The 19,332-nt window shown below is 50.0% G+C and overlaps 1 protein-coding gene across 3 annotated transcripts; it reads left to right on the top strand.

Moving 5' to 3' along the window:
• KRT3 (keratin 3) lies at window positions 1-11,423 on the top strand. Of its 3 annotated transcripts, XM_060195308.1 has the most exons (10): window positions 4,695-5,363; window positions 6,310-6,530; window positions 7,110-7,170; window positions 7,335-7,430; window positions 8,604-8,768; window positions 9,198-9,323; window positions 9,618-9,838; window positions 10,168-10,202; window positions 11,040-11,138; window positions 11,175-11,423. In XM_060195308.1, the coding sequence occupies exons 1-10, from the start codon at window positions 4,740-4,742 to the stop codon at window positions 11,360-11,362; spliced, it is 1,836 nt and encodes a 611-aa protein (XP_060051291.1). In that variant the 5' UTR covers window positions 4,695-4,739; the 3' UTR covers window positions 11,363-11,423. The 3 variants fall into 3 exon arrangements, with proteins under 3 accessions (XP_060051292.1, XP_060051291.1, XP_007518269.2); XM_060195309.1 differs by lacking the exon at window positions 4,695-5,363 and adding an exon at window positions 1-95 and having other exon boundaries at window positions 11,040-11,423; XM_007518207.2 differs by having other exon boundaries at window positions 11,040-11,423.
• The last annotated feature ends 7,909 nt before the right edge of the window (window positions 11,424-19,332 follow it).

Below are 19,332 nucleotides of genomic sequence, written 5' to 3' on the forward strand. Positions count from 1 at the left end.
AGGCCTCTCCAGTCAGAACCCATCCCAGTGTGCCATGTGCTCCCAGTCCTTGTCTACTTTCCTGTTCCCTTGTGGACAATGTCTTTTGGTCACAGGTAAGGGTGGGTTATGCCTCTCTTCCACTACCTGCTACAGTGTTCATTTAGTTTTCCTGAGTCACCAGCTGCTTCCTAGTGGGGAGGGTGACCCTAGGCCTAGGTCTCACTGATGACAATGGTGGTTGTAGCTTTGCTTCTCAAAGATTCTTCTCCCAGTTTATTCTCTAAAAGAGTGATGAGCCTGGCTCAGAAATCACTGGGCTTTGGCCAGGGCTGATATCTGTCCCAGTGAGGTGCTTAAGTTCACTATGGGCACTCATTGTCCTGGACTTAAGGTCTCTTATCTGACTACACAGTACCCACATTTCTCCCCGACACAAAGCTAAGTCCTCATGCTTCATTCCACCCACTCCCCCGGAGCATTTTCCTATAGCCTCTGTTCCAGCTGGGCCTGTCTTGTTAATATATCAGAGTCCATCCTGTCTAGTGTCAGCTGAATGTCATGTATTAAAGGCCATGGTTGCTCATGGCGTGTCTGGGAGCTCTGGAAACTAGCATCACAACCAGTACACTTGTGGCTGCTCTGCTGAGACGCTGTGATTGCTGCCTCTGTATCCTGATGCTGGGAGCTAAACGTCAGAACTTCCTCACTGTCTGGGGGCCCAAGTGTCTCCATCCTTGTGTGCTCCAGGAAGATCAGCAGCTCTCTCTGCAGCCACCCCTTTACCTAGTCAACAGCAGAGTCCAAGTCTCAGAAGGGTTTCTGGATTTGGCCCCAAGAAGGTGGGGGGGGGGTTTTTCACAATATCAGAAGTGAACAAATGCAGGAAGGTGTTCAGATGTGTTCTGTAGTCAGGAGAATCAAACTCATCACAGACCCCTGCAAGCGTCAACCCAGCTTTGACCTAGCACGTTATGATTGGGCCCTCCTCAATCGCTATCGAACAGGCCATGGCCGGTGCGCCGCTATGTTCCATCGCTGGGGAGCCAGAGACAACCCGAACTGCCCCTGCGGCTACAGACAGACTATGACCCACATAGTCAACGACTGCCACCTCTCCAAATTTAAAGGAGGTCTCGAAACTTGACATCAGGCTCAACCTGACGCTGTTGACTGGCTACGGAAGAAGGGCAAACGCTAGAAGAAGAAGGAGAATCAAAGTCCACCATGTACCACTCTGTGAGCCCTCTTTGAAGCTCACCTCCTATGCTGAGCCTTCCTGGCTCACGACTGCCTGGGCCAACATGTCTTCCCTCCTGCTTCACTGAGTCCTGCTCTCTCCTTCCAAGTTCTAGCTCATGTCTCTTCGCAGAAACTTCCTGAGGGGCTCCATGTAATTCCATTATTTTTCTGACTCTTCTTGCTTTCTCCCCATCTGTAATGGAGCACATGGCTGTACAGGGCTTGTATTGTTTGTCTTGTCTGATGGTGAACTCTTTGCAGACCATTCTTCCTACTGTATCAAGGCTCTGTGAACACTTAGGTTGACTCACTGGCTTTCTCTTTGTCAGCGTGGGGGCTGAGGCCTGTCTGCCCTCCCCCCCCCAACTCTGCACATTTCCCTTGAGGTCTCAATTGGTGAGTTGCAAATAGAATCATCACTTTATCGAGCTGATTCTTTTGACAGGCCAGGGCTGAAATCTCTTGTGACTTGGAAACAAAACTAGCCCAGAATAATACTGATCACTGACTGAACTTCTGTGGAGTGCTAGGTAGTTTTTAGGCATAGCAACAGCTTCATGCCATCAATAACTTCTTTTGATAGATGGGGAGACAAGTGCATAGATTCATTAAAGATCTTGGGTCTGATCGCACTCTTAAATATTAAGAGGAAGAAGCATGGTTTGACTTCTTTGTTCATTTTTTATTTGGTTAAGAGTAGGCTACAAGACTGTAAGATTACTGTGTAGAGCTCCACACCACACCCACCACCAAAGTTCTGTCTCCCCACCCTTGACCTCCCAAAGATAACCACCATCAATCATTCTCTCAAGGCTTAGAAACAGTTTGCTTCTGTTTCTTTTCCTTTTAAGTTCATATAGACTAGATCCCTAGATTTCAGGTATGAATGAAACCATTCGGTAGTTGTCTTCATCGCTTTACTTATTTCACTAAGCATAATTACCTCCAGTTCTACCCACGTTGTCCCAAGGAACACAATATCATCTTTTTTGATTGCAGAATTGTATACCATGGTGTATATATTGTATAACTTTAGCCAGTCATCTGTTGATGGGCATTTCGGCAGCTTCCACTCTGGTTATTTATTGTGAATAGTTCACCTATGAACATAGGGGTGCATATGTCCCTTCAAATCCGTGTTTGTGTGTTCTTTAGCTAAATGCATGGCTGAACTTCTGTGATACATTTTCTATAACACCTGAGGTTTCATTCATCCGGCTATGTGGGATCCAGAAGGACAGAGAGCATTGATCATCACATATGGTCAAAGATGCTGAAACACAGAGAACGCAGAAGCCTCGGTCATGGTTAGTCATGGGGAGGGGCCAGGCAGTACTGGGCTTGGTTTATTCCTCAAGTGCTGGATCCTCAGAAAGATCAGAGAGGAGGATGCCTATGTGTGGCCACCCTCTGGGCCAGGGCTGATTTCACATTCCATTATGGCTTGGGTAGCTGCTGTGGAAGGTCAAGCAGATAGGTGAGACATATTGGAGAGGGAGTCCCAGGACCATGAAGGAGTCAGATTTTGTGGCTTGAAATGTCAGTCAGTTTTCACTTGACTCTATGATCAACTGAGTTGACTCTGCAACATTTCCCCCCAGGCAGTGGAGTGATACACATTTTGCATACACATTTTCTTACATCTGAACACCAAGTCTGAGAGGGCTGGATCCCTCAAGTTATGAAGAGCTCAGTGAGCTTGGGCTTCCTAATGGAATTAGCCCTTGGCCAATCTTATTTGGTTATAATCTAGTATACAGGTTTCAGTTCTACATTACAGCACTGACTGATTAACTCAGTCAACCAGCCAAGTTTTATGAGAGCTGATTGTTGTCAAAACATTGTGTCAAGAACCAGGGGATCTGGTATAAGAACAGAACTGCAAATCCTTGAAAATTCATGACTATTTCAGTAGAGGGGCCCAGTTACTGGATAGCCTATCAGTACCTTACAGGGAATAGAAGGACCAAGTGGGAGAACCAGGCTATTGAAGAAACTGTCACTTCCTCTGTTCCTGGGCCATCCCCAGCCTGCCAGTGAGTGTAGATAAATCCCCTGTTGTTCCTTCTTTGCCCACGCTGAAGCAGAGCCTGCTGAGGTCACATCATTGGTCCAGTCCACAGTGCAACAGACAGAATGGAAAAAGGCTGATCCTGGAGAGACAAGTAGCTAGCCTGGAAGCCCCAGAGTGGTGCAGGCTGGCTTTCCTCCTGGAAGAGCCAAGTCCAGGTCATGGGACTGAGGGATTCCCAGGCTTCTCAAATCAGACACAGTGCTGCTAACTCTGCCAGGGCAAGGGTGGCAGTGGTGACTGAGATACTGGGTACTGAAGCCACAGACCTCCCAGGAACATAGCCCTCAGCCAGAGTGGTCCTGGCTCTCACCCCTTGTCCCATATATCTTGCTCACAACTGGGGGTCCAGGAACTTGCTCTTTAAATACTGGTCAAACTGGCTGCAGAATTGATTGATGTATGATTCCCCAGTTCCCTGGAACTTGGACTAAAACTAGGAAAGTTCCCCAAATGTGACGGCAGGAGAAGAAGTCAAAGTATGTAGAAGCATATATTTCTTTCCTTGGGAAGCTTTCAAAACACACACACACATGAACACACAGTTTTGGCAGGTTGAGTTTTACTGGTGTCTCCTAAGGCATGTTTGCGTTACCTGCCCCTCTCCTCTGTTGCCTCTGGAAACACAGCCTGGGAATGAGCAGGAACTCGGGAGGCAGATCTGTGAGAGCTCTGGGCTTTGTTTCCAGGAGGGGAGGAAGAGAGCTCATCACTTGGTCTCCAAATTTTTCACAGGGTGAGAAATAGAGGAGACACCTGCATATACTGAGGATGGAATGAATGGTGTCACTCCTTTTAAAAAAAATGATTATTTATTTTAATGAGATACACACACACACACACACACACACACACACACACCCCAGAGCACTGTTCAGCTTTGGCTTACTGTGATGCCAGGGATTGAACCTGTGACCTGAGAGCCTCAGGCTTTTGAACAACTATTATTCTGTAGCTGTCACTTCTTTTATTGAGACACTTCCCAAGACCTTGGTGGACTTCCCTGTCTCTGCCACCCAGACCACCAGAACTGAATCTGGCTCTGGCTGGTGCAAGGGACCATCTGTCGACAGATGGCTGCTGAGCATCTGATGGGGAGGAATGTGCCTTCTGGGTCCCTTCAGGCACAGCGAGGCAGCAGCTGTGTCTGAGTGTGGGGCCGAGCCAGGCACCGCCCCCTGCCAGGTAAGTCTGCCACCTTAGCACTTTTACCATTTCAGATTATTTTCAAGGTGTGTTTAGTAGCCTGGAACAAACTTATTGCCTTGGAGGCAAACCCAACCCACAACTATTTGGGATTATTTCTCCACCGCTTGAGCCCAGCAGCCTCCCCAGATGTATATAAAGGGATTTATTCTGCACAGGTCTTCAGTTCCCTTCCCTCTTCCTCTGACTGTCACACTCCCTGCTTACCTTTTGAACTTTTCCTCCACCAAGCCCTCTCACCATGAACAGACAAGCCTGCAAGACGACCTTCAGCAGTGGGGGCCGGGGCTTCTCCGGCCGCTCAGCTGTGGTCTCCGGCAGCAGCAGGATGAGCTGCGTGGCCCGCTCTGGGGGAGCCAGCGGTGCAGGGGCCTGCGGCTTCCGCAGTGGGGCCGGTGGGGCCGGCGGCTTTGGCAGCCACAGCCTCTACAACCTGGGCGGCACCAAGAGCATCTCCTGCAGCGTGGCTGCTGGCTCTCGGGCTGGGGGCTTTGGGGGTGGCCGTAGCAGCTATGGCAGTGGTTTTGGGGGTGGCTATGGAGGTGGCTTTGGTGGAGGTTTGGGTGGTGGCAGAGGAATGGGAGGTGGCTTTGGAGGAGCAGGTGGCTTTGGTGGGGCTGGTGGCTTTAGGGGAGCTGGTGGCTTTGGGGGCCCAGGTGGCTTTGGTGGGCTTGGTGGCTTTGGTGGCCCTGGTGGCTTTGGTGGTCCAGGTGGCTTCCCCGGGGGAATCCAGGAAGTGACCATCAACCAGAGCCTCCTGCAGCCCCTTAACGTGGGGATTGACCCCCAGATTGGGCAAGTGAGGACCCAGGAGAGGGAGCAGATCAAGACCCTCAACAACAAGTTTGCCTCCTTCATCGACAAGGTGATGAAACTCTTGCCTGGCCTCCCATTCCTGGGTGGATTTAGACACAGCGTTTAAGTTCTGTCCTGTGAAGGCCAGCAGGCTGGAGGGGCTGAACAGCACTCAAGGGCCTGGGAAGACCTTCAGGGCAGATGAACTTGTCTGTATGGGCATGGGAGTAGCAAGGACCATATCCCCAAGTCCTGCTTGAATGATGCCTTTTTTTTTTTTTTGTCTTTTCTCTTCTCTTCTCTTCTTTTCTTTCCTTTCCTTTCCCTTTGTTTTCTTTCTTCTTTCCTTCCTTTCTTTTTTTTTTTTTTCTTTCTTTCTTTCTCTCTCTTTCCTCCTTTTAGCCATTTGCCTTTTGTAGGCCTGGGCTGGCAGAGCTTGTACCCACAGCAAATGTAGGGCCCACTGGCAGGAAAGGGCTGGTCCAGACTGGGGGATTTTCAAGCATAAGCTGCCCTTTGAGGCATCCCAGGAGGCCCATTCCTTCCATGTCACTGTGCCAGAAAGAGGAGGCACACTCCAGAGAAGGGATTAATGAGGCTTACAAGGAACCTTAGTCTCAAGGGGCTGCAGGGAGCCTGGCCACTTAGACTGCACTCCAAGCAGTGTATTTACAGAGAAAAGAGCTTGGTGATCTCCAGGCCAGGGTGGCTCACTCTGTTGTTTCTAACCATCACATCAATTATGATGTTTTAATCAGTGCCATTTTGGTTCATTCACATCCTTTGAAGGAGTGGAGCATCAGTGGAACCTTAGCTGAAACTATGCCACTGAGTTTAAAGGCTGGTTTTGTAGAGTGCAATATAGTTGTGGAGTTGGGGAAGTCCTCCTGAGAGCTGGCTTCCAGGCCTCTGTGCTGGGGCTGGGGAGGCGCTCTGTGCAGGTACCTTGGTCAGTCAGGCCTCTTAGCTCCTCTGCTCCAAATGTTGCCTCTTGTTCCTCCCACAATGTGCTGCAGGTACGTTTCCTGGAGCAGCAGAACAAGGTCCTGGAGACCAAGTGGAACCTGCTCCAGCAGCAGGGGACCAACTCCATCACGGGCACCAACAACCTGGACCCCCTGTTTGAGAACTACATCAGCTCCCAGCGGAGCTACCTGGACGGTGTCTTGGGGGAGAGAGGCCGCCTGGAATCAGAGCTGAGGAACATGCAGGACCTGGTGGAGGACTTCAAGAAGAAGTGAGTGGCAGGGGCAGAGCAGGGGCAGGAAGAGTACATGGTGTACCTGGTCTCTGAACCCCCACTTCTTTACATTCTTCCTGCTTGCTGGGCAGAGGGTCACTAAGCCTGTGTTCCTTTCCTTGTCTTCGGGGAGGACAGCCCACTTGATTAATTTTGACATCACTATTGTTATCTTTTTTATTTTCTTCTTCTCTCCATTTTTTTCTTCCTTCTACTTTCTTTCTTCATAAAGAAAATTGTAGTAGGAGTTGAGGAAGTTTTTCCTCAATAGCCAGGTTGGTGGCTCTTTGGTCTCGGTCCCTGAGGGAAGCTGGGCCAATGCCCTGTGCTCTGAGCAGCCATCTTGGTTTGCCTGGACAGAGGTGTTTTTCTAGGATGTGAGACTTTCTGTGCTATAATTGGAACTGTCTCCTTGGTCAGTCTGGAACAGCTGCTTCTCCTGACTGATATGAAGGCAAAACAGAGGAATGGCTCATCTGAGAATAGTGGGCTAGGGGCAGAGGGTTGCAAGAGGTAGATTTCCAGAGACGCAGAGAGTGGTGGTGCCACTCAGTCACATCCTTTTCACCCGTACAGATATGAGGATGAAATCAATAAACGCACAGCTGCTGAGAATGAATTTGTGACCCTGAAGAAGGTAAAGGCTGCCTGTAAGGGCACAGGTTTTTGGCAGCTTGGGGGACCTCCTTCCTTTACTGCCACTGGGCTGCTAAGTTCAGGCAGTTGGGAGCAGAGAAAGAAAGCCAGATCTGTATCTGGAAAGATCCCCCAAAACATCAGTTCATGCTTCTGCCTCTCTAGGATGTGGATGCAGCCTACATGGCCAAGGTGGACCTGCAGGCCAAGGTGGACACCCTCATAGATGAGATCAACTTCCTGAGGGCCCTCTATGATATGGTGAGGAAACTTCCCCTTAAGAAGGGAGAAGGGTTGGGAGATAGCTCAGCCAGGAGTACATGGGTTTTCCTATGCTCTTGGCCCTGTTTGGGTTTGAACCCTAGCCCCACACAGAGCATCATGGACAGCACTGGAGTGGGGGGGGCTCTGAGGATAACAGAGGGGTGCTAAGGTGTTCTCCTCTCTCTAGAAGTCCAACTCGCTAGCCACTGTGCCAAGGAGCCACCTAGGTGTTTCTCTTCTCTTTCTCTCTCTCCCTCTTTTTCTTCCTTACTTCCTTTTCTTCCTTCTCATATTCCCTCCTTCCTTCCTTCCTTCCTCCCTTCCTTCCTTTCGTTCTTTCATTCTTTCTTTGTTTCTTTCTTTCTGTCCTCTTCCTCTAAATTACAATGAAAAAAGTAACCCTCAGAAGGTGTTCAGTGGTATGGTGCATGTGTGAGGCTCTGAGTTCATTCCCTGGTGGTGCTTAAAAAAAGAAAAGAGGGGCCAGGTAGTGGCACACGTGGTTAAGTGCACACGTTGCAGTGCTCAAGGACCCAGGCTCAAGCCTGGTCTCCACCTGCAGGGGAGAAAGCCTCACAAGTGGTGAAGTAGGGCTGCAGATATCTCTGTGTCTCTCCATCCCCTTTCTCAATTTCTTTCTGTCTCTACCAAATAATAAATTAATAAAAAACATTTAAAAATAAAAAGGAAAGAAAATAAAAGAAGAGGAAAGGAAAGAAGGGGGCAGGCTGAGTGCACACATTACAGAGCCCAAAGACCTGGGTTCCAGCCCCTGGTCCTATCTACAGGGGAAGCTTCACAAGTGGTAAAGCAAGTCTGTAGTTCTCTCTCCCTCTTGTTCCCTTCTCTCAACTTTCTCTGTCTCTATCCAAAATAAACAAACAAGTAATATTAAAAAAAAGGAAAAGGAAAAAGGGGGAGAGTGAGATATTTTCAGATTGGTGACGGGCATTTTGACATCTAAGGACCCAGGCAGACTGAGCCTGAAGGGGAGGCCCCTTGGTGAGCTTTAGCAGGACAGGGCTGCAGGCATGGGGATTTCTGAGGGGTGGAGGAGGGAGATGAGCTTTCCCCAGAGAGTTAGTGAACAGGATACTGATGAGGAGTCTCTCTGGGCCTCTTATGCTTGTTGGGATGCCCCAGAGTGAGCAGTTCCCCCTGTGTCTGCAGGAGCTGTCCCAGATGCAGAGCCACGTCAGCGACACCTCTGTGGTCCTGTCCATGGACAACAACCGCTCTCTGGACCTGGACAGCATCATCGCCGAGGTCAAGGCCCAGTACGAGGACATCGCCCAGAGGAGCAAGCTGGAGGCTGAGTCCCTGTACCAGACCAAGGTGTGTGCTAGGTACCTCTCAGAGAACCCCACTGAGGCTCTCAGGAGGCTGTGTCCTGTGGGTCTGCTGGGTGGTAAGCCCTGGTGGTTAGTGGGTAGACCCCAGCTGGTTCTTCTCTGGAGACATCCCTCTAGTGCTTGTTGGGTTGCAGAAGGTGCTTCCCACCAAAGGGAGGGAGATCCATAACTCCACTGTCCCCACTGCCAGGCCCGACTATAGCTTGCTCAGAGACGGCAGGGTGGGAGAATGTTCTATCATGCCATCCCACCTGCCGTCCCAGAGGTGTCCCTGCCAATACATAACTCAACAACATTTTAACTAGTGCTCACCAAACACCTCAGGGTGAGGTGGACCTCAGTAGGAACAGAGAAGCAACTCAGGCAGAGCCGCAGAGCTGCACCAATATGCCTCTCCCCTCCTGCTCCCCAGCTTGGGGAGCTGCAGTCCACGGCAGGCAGACACGGTGATGACCTGAAGAGCACCAGGAGTGAGATCATGGAGCTCAACAGGATGATCCAGAGGCTGCAGGCCGAGATCGAGAACGTCAAGAAGCAGGTGGGGAAGTGAAGGATGCAGGTGGAAGCTGGAATGAGTGCCTGGGGTCATCTCAAGCAGCACCTCCTTCTAGGAAGCTCAGAGACCAAGCCAGTCTGGGTGGCTGCTAATCCGGGGGGGACTACGTCTGTGGACGGAGACAGGCTAGAGGTGCCGGGGGAGGCTGGCTGCTGCGGCCTTTAAAGCGCCTGCTGTGGGGGTGACCCAGTGTAAGGCTCAGAGCTGAGGACTCTCAGACAGCACTCATCTCTTCTCCTGTTTCTCTCTACCCCAAATGTCTCTCCCCCCGCCTAGAACGCCAACCTGCAGGCCGCCATTGCTGAAGCTGAACAGCGTGGGGAGCTGGCCCTCAAGGACGCCAATGCCAAGCTTCAAGAATTACAAGCCGCCCTGCAGCAGGCCAAGGATGACCTGGCCCGGCTGCTGCGGGACTACCAGGAGCTCATGAACGTGAAGCTGGCCCTGGACGTGGAGATCGCCACCTACAGGAAGCTGCTGGAGGGCGAGGAGTGCAGGTGGGCTTCAATTCCCTCTCCCCACGCCTCTGGCTTGTCAAATGTTGAGGGTCGGGGAGGTAAGCAAGTGGGCGAGAACTCAGGGCTGCTGTGTACAGAGAAGTGTCACCCTCCACGGCTTTGCAGAGAAGCTTTGTTATGACCACTCCCTGCTCAGGCAGCCACAGTGCAGCTGCAGCCAGCATGGGCCTCCATGGACGGCAGAGACAAGGACTAATCTGCCGGGCTGGCTGCTGAATTCACTCTGCTCGCTGTCCGCCATCTTCATTCATGGGGCTTGTTGGAGATTTGCTTGGCAACAGGGCTGTTTCTCTTTCTTTCTTGTACAGGATGTCTGGAGAGTGCCAGAGTGCCGTCAGCATCTGTAAGTAGCTAAAGTAACATTGGCATTGAGTGCTGCTTCTCAATTGAAAACTAAACCAAGACAAACAATTTCTGTGGAAGTTGGCAGGGGTTGAGGGTAGAGAGGGACAAAAAGATGAGCATTTGCAACTGTACTGGGCTCAGACTCATTGGTCCCTGTGATGGGACAGGGAGTCTGCGAATGGGAGGGGTCTGTTAATAGGAGGAGTGTCAGGAATTGAGTATAGGGGCCAGGTGGTGGTGCACCTGGATAAGCGTACACATTAAGTGCACATAGACCCAGGTTCAAGTCCCTGGTCCCTGTCTGCAGGGGGAAAGCTTCTTGAGTGGTGAAGTAGGGCTGCAGTTGTCTCTCTTTCTCTTTCTCTGTCTCCCTCCCCCTCTCAATTTCTCTCTGTTTCTATCCAATAATAAATAAGTAAAAATATTAAAGAATATGAGTTGAGTATAGAGGACTGGGTGGTGGTGCAGCTGGTTAAGCACACAAATTCCAATGTGAGAGGGCTCCAGTTCAAGACCCCAGTCCCCACCTGCAGCAGGGCAGCTTCACAAATGATGAGTCAGTGCTGTAGGTATCTCTCTGTCTCTCTCCCTGCCTATCTCCCCCTTCCCTCTTAAATTCTCTGTCTCTATCTAAAATAATAAAAAAGCGTTAAGCACAGAAGAAACCATTGGGTGTCTTTTAACCTGACCCAAGTGAGGCTTTGCGACATCAGGATGGAGCACAAGAGTTGCCTTGCGGCCTGCCCATCAGCCCTGGCCCCCGGTGGGGGGTGTCAGTAGTCACAGCTGCAAACAGACCTGGGTGGGAGGGGGCTGACGGTGGTCTCTCCTGCAGCCGTGGTCAGCAGCAGCAACACCACGTCGGCCAGGGCTGGCGGCTACGGTGGAGGCATCGGAGGAGGCATCGGAGGAGGCATCGGAGGAGGCATCGGAGGTGGCATTGGAGGAGGCATCGGAGGAGGCTTTGGAGGAGGCTTTGGAGGAGGCTTTGGAGGAGGCATCGGAGGAGGTCTCGGAGAAGGCATTGGAAGCATCCGACCAGGAGGGGGCGCCGGCAGCGGCTTTGTCCCGGCCAGGCTCAGCGGCGGGGGCTTCAGCTCCGGCAGCAGGGGCAGCACCGTCAAGTTCTCCCAGTCCTCCCAGCGCAGCTCCAGATAAACAGCGCTCACCTGCACGCTCACCTGCACGCTCCCCTCAACCACGCCCCTGCCCTCCAGCACCGCCCCGCACCCCGCGTGGCCCCCCTCCCTCGCTGGGCTCCTCCAGGCAGAGCTCCTGCCCCCTGGCTGCGGCCTGTGCCTGGGGCTGCGGGGCGCTGACCTCAGCCCCCCACTGTCTGTGACCCCTGATCAGCACAATTCTGATGTACATAACCCGCAGCCCCCTCTGCTCACCTGTTCTGTCGCCAATAAAGTGTACTGTTCACATCTGCAGTCTCTTTGCCCTAACTTGGATCCCCAGGGACCAGGCTGGACCCCCGCAGAGTTGGGGTCCTACTCCTCTCAAACCACCCTCCGTGTGTGCGTGTGTGCGTGTGTGCGTGTGTGCGTGTGTGTGTGTGTGTGTGTGTGTGTGTGTGCCACCAGGGTCATGGCTGGGGCTAAGTGTCTGCGGGATGAATCCACAGCTCCCAGTGACCATTTTCAATGTCTTCTCTCTTTTCTTCTTTTTATTTATTTTCTTTATAGAAGTTGAGAGGGAAGGGGGAGATAGAGAAAAAGAGCAACGCCTGCAGCACTGCTTCACTGCTGGTGAATCCACCCCTCCCAATGCAGGTGGGGTATCTGGGATTTGAATCTGGGTCCCCTGTGCCTGGTAATGAGTGTGCTGTAACAGATGTGCCACTGCCTGGACACCATCTGTGTGGGGTCTCAGTGGAAAATATTTGGCTCTTGATTCGTTCTCTGAGCCCTGAGGAAGCAGAGAGGGGCTCACTGCAGGAGACTAGGAGACTTCACAATTCTCAGAGGGATGCCTGGGACATGCAGACCACTATCTCTTCCTTACTTACCTTCTCTCCTTTGGGGGAACCTAGGACAGCCTTGTGTTATTGAGGAGCTCGGGGACATAGGGTTTCTTCCCTTGGTGCGGGTTCCCCCTCCAGTTGTCCTCTGGATAGTCCCCATCTCATCAAGGCACATCTGGTTTGAAAGTGTGAGCTGCTGGAGCCCCAGGGCAGCAGGCATTCCTGAGAAATCGCCAGGTCACAACCACTGACCCTCAGTCCACTAGGGCTGGTGGTGCTCTGCAAAAGGGTCCCAGGTCTGCAACACTTCCTTCTTTGAAGCTCATAGTTGAGGCTTTGAGAAGTCAAGCTGGCCTGAATCTGGTCTGCGTTTCACAGCATGTGCACTTAACCTGCTGCGATACTGCACCCCCTATTACCATTTTGGAGGTTGGTTACTTTCCAGGAAACTCATCCTGATTCTGAGAACACTCCTTCCTTTTTCCTCAGCAGCTAGGCAATTTCTTTGTAAAAATCTGTGCTGATCTGTCAAGTGCTCCTAAGTCACTGGGCACGGATTTGTTTTCTTTATTTTTATTTTTTAAAATTTTTATCTTTGGGAGTCGGGCTGTAGCGCAGCGGGTTAAGCGCAGGTGGCGCAAAGCACAAGGACCGGCATAAGGATCCCGGTTCGAGCCCCGGCTCCCCACCTGCCGGGGAGTCGCTTCACAGGCGGTGAAGCAGGTCTGCAGGTGTCTATCTTTCTCTCCTCCTCTCTGTCTTCCCCTCCTCTCTCCATTTCTCTCTGTCCTATCCAACAACGACAACAACAACAATAACTACAACAATAAAACAACAAGGGCAACAAAAGGGAATAAATAAATAAAATAAAATATTAAAAAAATTTTTTATCTTTATTTTCATTTATTGGATAGAGACAGCCAGAAATTGAAAGGGAAGGAGAGAAAGAGAGGGAGAGAGACAGAGAGACACCTGCAGCCCTGCTTCACCACTCATGAAGCTTCTCCCCTGCAGGTGGGGACCAGGGGCTTGAACTCAGGTCCTTGCTCATTGTAACGTGTGCTCAACCAGGTGTGCCTCCACCCAGTCCTGATTTGCTTTCTCATGCCTGACTTTTCATTCTTTAAAAAAATATTTCTTATTTGTTTTGGATAGAGACAGGGAGAAATTGAGAGCAAAGGAGGAAATAAGGAGAAAGAGAAATACCTGGGCTGTTTTACTGTCTGTGAAGCTTCCCCTCTTCAGGTGGGGGCTGGGGGCTTGAACCTGGGCTCTTGAGCACTATGATATGTGTGCACCACCAACCTGCTCCTTTAACTTAAAGTAGGGAGCTAGTTGATGCAGTGCTCCCCATTCTCTCTCTCTCTCTCTCTTTAAATATTGTATTTAATTTAATGATAAACACACACACATAGAGGAAGATATATAGAACACTGCTCAGTTCTGACTTATGCAAGTGCTGGGGATAGAACCTGGGACCTCGGTTGCTTAGGCATGTGAGCCCTTTGCAGAACAATTGCACTGTTCCCCTCCCCCACCCCGTGTTGTCCATTCTCTTTCTAACTCTAAGGCATATTCTTTCTGTATGCATGTATTCATGCCTGTTTTGTCATCCCAGGACTTCACTACTCTGAATGAATTTTTTTCAGATAGAGACATAGACAAAGGGACAGAGGGAAAATTCCACCACACCCAAACCTCCTCCAGTCCAGTGGGAGATGGGCTTGAAGGCGGGTCGCAGGCATGGCAGAGCAGGTGAACTAGTTAGGTGAGCTACTTGCTGTCTGGAGGTGTTTTTTTAATTGCAATTATTTACTACTGAGAAAGAGAGAGAGAAAGAGAGAGAGATAAAAAGAGAGAGAAAGGGAGAGAGAGAAAGAGAGGAGAGAGAAAGAGAGAGAGAGAGAGAGAGAGCGCTAGCATTATTCTGGCACTTGCAGTTCTGGAGATCCAGCTAGGATCCCATGCCCTGTGCTCTACAGCTGAACCCCCCCCCCCCCCCCGCTCCGGTCACCTATAAGGCACACTGATTCTCCCAGAGGGGACTCACTAAGTAAGACCACTGACAGACTTGTGTGCCTAGATTCTAAAGTGGGGCTCGGGGTCAATGGCCAAGCAACTCTTTTGCTCTCTCCATCATGTTCTGCAGCTCTCTTCCTGAGTGTGGAGTGGTATATCCTCCCACGATGACACATCAATGCCCCCCTCCCTAACCCAGTGCCGCCATCTCTGCTTGCCCCCTCCCGGGCCCTTCCCTATCCTGAAAGGATGTTATAAACAGCACCCTCCTGTTCTAAGAGCTGGCTGACACAGCCCTCAGTGTGAGGAGTCAGATTGTTGCCATCTCTCTCCTCCGGGCTGCAGGCTGCAGGTCAGAGCAGGTAGCACTGTGATGTTGACACAGCCACAAAAGACCCAGCTAAGGAAATCAAGGGGTTGTTTCTACAGGCACCTACCGATGGATAATCCAGGCTCAACTACTGCTGATGGAGGTTCGCATACAAAACTCTGAGTGATTCTTTGATAAACTCTGTGTGACTCAGCTGTTTGCCTAGAGTTGGTGGGTACTTATCAGCCCACCATTAGGAAGTGCCTCTTTTGGTCTCTGGGATGTGCTTTCTCTCTGCCTTTTAAGCTTTCTGCTGACAAAGATAAAAAAATGGGACCTCAGTCTTGGGGTGATGGAGAAAAATTCATGTGTGTTCTGAAAATGCTTTTACATACTTTCTCTCTATCTTCTCGACTCTCCTCATATGCGCCTGTGGGCTGCTCATCCCACAGTGCATAAGCTGAAGGTAGGCACGGTGACACCATGGGCCCAGGCTGAAGTTTAGTTGAGGGAGGTATGATGGGAGCCGTCTGACACCTGGGGATCCGTGGAGACTTCCTCATATGGTGGCAGATTCACCTACAGTTGGGGCAGAATAGGGCGGGAAAGGAAGGGGCCAGATGTCATCATGACAGTGGTTCCAAGTAGAGTGACTTCATTCCTCCCTGGGAAAAGAAATTTTTTCTTTTTCTTTTTTTATTTTCTTTCTGCTATCATAACTGGGGGTGCACTAGAAACACCTAGGGATGAGAGGGTTGTTACTAAACATCTTATAATAACGCACAAGGTAGCCCTGCTGTAAAGAGCTATGTCACTTGAAACAGCATTTGGAGCTGCTGCATAGCAGGCGTGCCCCAAGGCAGAGGTGGCTTGTGCCCTCATCTGCTGCAGGAAGACTCCTTGGAACAGGTGAAGCTGGTAATCGCCGAGCTGCACTGAGAGCCTTCTAAATCTGAAGGGAGGTTACTCATCTTATTTTTGGGACTCAGTGTCTGCACAACTCCACCATTCCTGGCAGCCATTTATTTTGCTAGGAGGTGAGAAACAGAGAGAGAGGGAGAGACAGAGAAAAGAACTGCTCCACATTCATGAAATTTCCTTCTTGTAGGTGGGAAACACATGAGTTCTACCTGGTAAGCCACCACTTGGCCCTGGGAAGTCTGTTTTCAGAAACTTGCTCCATGTTAACGTGGAAATGCCCTTTCACTCTGGGAAAAGACACAGGAAATGGATCAGGCAAACACTGCAGCTTTATGTGGGTATTTCCAAGACCTGCACTAAGGCTCTGGGAGGGATGTGGTCCAAACGGGGCTGCTCTGTGCCTGGGAGAATCTGCCAGCCTTGCCAGGTGTGCTCCCCTGCCTCTAGCTGCTGAGCAGCCCAGACTGCTCTGTGCAGAGCCCTCAGCTTCTCAGGGTCCCCATGTGGCACAGAATGGCAGCATTCCCATGGGACTCTGTTCACACCTTCCTGCCACTTACCATGTTTTGTTAAAATGACTGGCAGGGGCTGGGCAGTGGCACACTTGGTTAAACATACACATTATCATGCTCAAGTTACCTGGGTTTGAACCCCTCCTCCCCATTTGCAGGGAAGACAATTCAGGAGTGGTGAAAATAGGGCTATAGGTGTCTATCTTTCTCTTTCCCTCTCTATCTACCCCATCCCCTCTCAATTTCTCTCTGACCTATCAAATGAAACAGATCCTCTGCCAGGAGTGGTAAATTTGTAGTGCTGGCACTGAGCCCCAGTGATAACCCCAGTGGCAGTTTAAATAAATAAATAAATAAATAAAGGGCTGGGCAGTGGTGCACTTGGTTAAGTGCACATATCACCAAGCTCAAGGACTTGGGTCTGAGCTCCCACACCCCACCTACAGGGAAAGCTTCACCAGTAGTGAGTCAGGTCTGCAGGTGTTTATCTTTCTCTCGCCTCTCTAACTCTCCCCTCCTCTCTCCATTTTTCTCTGTCCTACCAATAAAGTGATTGACTTCAGCGTCTGTCCAGTGTTCACACCACATTCACCTGGAAGTTAATTGAAGGGACTGAGGCACGTCTTTCTCTGTGCTTCTCTGTGCCGGGCACACAGTGGGCACTGAATCTCACCAAATCTGGGGAGGGCATGAAGAGGATGGGGTCAATGCTGATGGGCAGCTGTTGTCTTGGCAGGCTCAGCAGAGGCAACATGATTCAATAGCCCGCTTTTGTTTGGGCATTCCGCACATATCATCTCCTCTAATCCTTGTAGCTACCTGAGGAGGCAGGTGGCAATTATCCTCATCTTCCAGAGAAGGAAGTGGGGTTTAGAGAGGCAGAGTGACATGCCTGGCACCAACAGAGGAAGTGGACAATTTGGATCTCAAATCCCAGGCCCACACTCATAACTACTGTGCTATGTGTCTGGACAGGGCCAGGGACTTCTCAGCCTTCCTGGGGGCTGGCTCTTGGCCCAGTCCTGTCTTGAGGTGCCGGCAGCCCTCAGGAGCCCCGAGGAGCCAGACCCTAAACCTATGTTAGCAGGAGTTAGGGGGGGCACATTCAACTTCTCATCACCTGTCATCCTTATGCCGGTCCTTGTGCTTTGTGCCACGTGTGCTTAACACGCTGCGCTGCCGCCCCACCCCCCCTCTAACTTATATTCTTAAACCACCAGCACAAGTGTGTGCATGTTACATATCCTTCTTTAAACAATGATTTATTAACTAATGAGAAAGAGAGGGAGAGAGAAGCAGAGCATCACTCTGGCACATGCAAGGCCAGGTGTTGAAGCTGGGACCTCATATTTGAGATTCCAATGTTATGTCACTGAGTTACTTCCTGAGGCTGCTTTGTATTCTACTGATCATCCATTGTTCTGATCATTAAAGCTGAATCCCTCTTTAAGAAGAATAAAGACATGGGGGGAGGTGAAGAGTATTTTAACTAAGTCTGGAGAGAAGACCTGAATTAGAATAAATGACAATTGCTATTAGAGTAACACAAGGATTTAGCTATACCTGTATGTTTACCTCTTTATCAAGCTTTACATGCAAAAGGAACTTCCTCTATAGGGTGATACAGTTTTACTATTCATTGGTTAAACAGAGCTATCTCAGGAGTGATGAGTTTTTATTTTGACATGGTGGAAAAGGAGAAAATGACTTAGTGGTTCACAGGCAGCAAAGCCAGAATAGTTTTGAGTCCACAGGCAGCATAGCCAGAATGACCATTCATTTTTTAAAAATGTATTTTCCCTTTTATTGCCCTTGTTTATTTTATTGTTGTATTATTATTGTTGTTGTTATTGATGCTGTCTTTGTTAGATAGGACAGAGAGAAATGGAGAGAGGAGGGGAAGACAGAGAGGGAGAGAGAAAGATAGACATCTGTAGACCTGCTTCACCACCTGTGAAGCGACTCCCCTGCAGGTGGGGAGCCGGGGGCTGGAACTAGGATCCTTACACCCGTCCTTGTGCTTTGAACCACCTGCACTTAACCCGCTGCATTACCGCCTGACTCTCCATTCATTTTCATTCTTTGTAAAAAAAATAATAATGATTTTCCTGAAAATCCACATAGAAAAGGGGATGTATCCTGGAACATGATGGCAGAGGAGGGCCTAGAGGGGGTTGAACTGTTATATGGAAAACTGAGAATGTTACACATGTACAAACTACTGTATTTTGCTGTTGACTATAAACCATTAATCCCCCCAATAAAGAAAAAAAAAGAAAAAGAAAGGGGGACATGCCCCTCACCCCCTCATCTGCAGCAAGGAGTCTGCTCAGTTTGAGCCACTGTCTCGTGACTCAGTCCTGCATTCACAACGCCATTACCAGCAATCCTTAAGCATTCTCACTGTAGCTAGGGGCAGGATGCTGACACACCTGGTAGAGTGCACATATCACCATGTTCGAGAACCGATGTGCAGTCCCCTGGCCTCCATCTGCAGAGGGAAGCTTCGAAAACAGTGGAGCAGTGCTGTAGGTGTCTTTCCACCTCTCTCCCTCTCTAAACCACCTTCCCCTCTAAAAAAAAATTACTGCAGTTAAGCACCAGAGAACACCAACTGCTTGGTGACAGTTGTGCCTATTTCCTAGGTCAGGAAATAAGGATCCAGACTTCTCTGCTGCTTGGCAACCTTCCTATGGAAAGCTCTAGCAGACAGGGAATTAGCACTCAAGACTGCTGACGGTAGGTAAGTAGGCAGCCCATTTAGATGCCACTGATCTGAAAGATCCCTGAATGAATAAAAGAGTTCTTGCCAGAGATGCTAACTCTGGATGCTTTCAGGAGCTTCAGTCCTCTGCTTGAGAAAACAACCCCGACCTGCTAAATCAGGTGGTGCTTTGGCAGGTGCAGGAGATGTGGATTAGGGGAACCAAACCCAACCCGTGCTCTGGTGATCTGCCCACGTCTCTCTCCATCACTCTCACCCAGCCTGTGCCAGGGTAGCAGGTGAGCCACTGGAAGGAGGGAGGGGAAGGCCATCAGAGGCACTGACTAGGGCTGTCTTCACTTCAGGTTCTTCCCAGAGAAGACATTTCATTTCCAGCTTTAAAAGGAAATCCAAAGAATGAACTGACAATCCAATTCATGGATGAAGAAAATGCCTCAAAGAAGAACCCAGCACTCTCATACCTGAAGCTCCGAGGTCCTAGGTTCAATCCCTCACACCACCATAAGCCACAGTTGAGCAGTGCTCTGGTTAAAACAAAACAAAACAAACAAAACCCAAAAGTAAATAAAACAAACAAAACAAAAAACAAAAGCAAACAACAAAACACAGAATCCTTTCTGTAGCATGTGGATATCAGGAAGGGCAATGTTGATTTAAATGTTCACACTAGATATT

Source organism: Erinaceus europaeus, chromosome 7, assembly GCF_950295315.1.
Source record: "Erinaceus europaeus chromosome 7, mEriEur2.1, whole genome shotgun sequence".
Lineage (NCBI taxonomy): Eukaryota > Metazoa > Chordata > Mammalia > Eulipotyphla > Erinaceidae > Erinaceus > Erinaceus europaeus.

Coding starts and splice junctions, on each gene's coding strand:
- KRT3 (XM_007518207.2), top strand. CDS start 4,740: ATGAACAGACAAGCCTGCAAGACGACCTTCAGCAGTGGGGGCCGGGGC. Junction 8,769..9,197: donor AGTCCCTGTACCAGACCAAG/GTGTGTGCTAGG, acceptor CCTGCTCCCCAG/CTTGGGGAGCTGCAGTCCAC. Junction 9,839..10,167: donor CTGGAGGGCGAGGAGTGCAG/GTGGGCTTCAAT, acceptor TTTCTTGTACAG/GATGTCTGGAGAGTGCCAGA.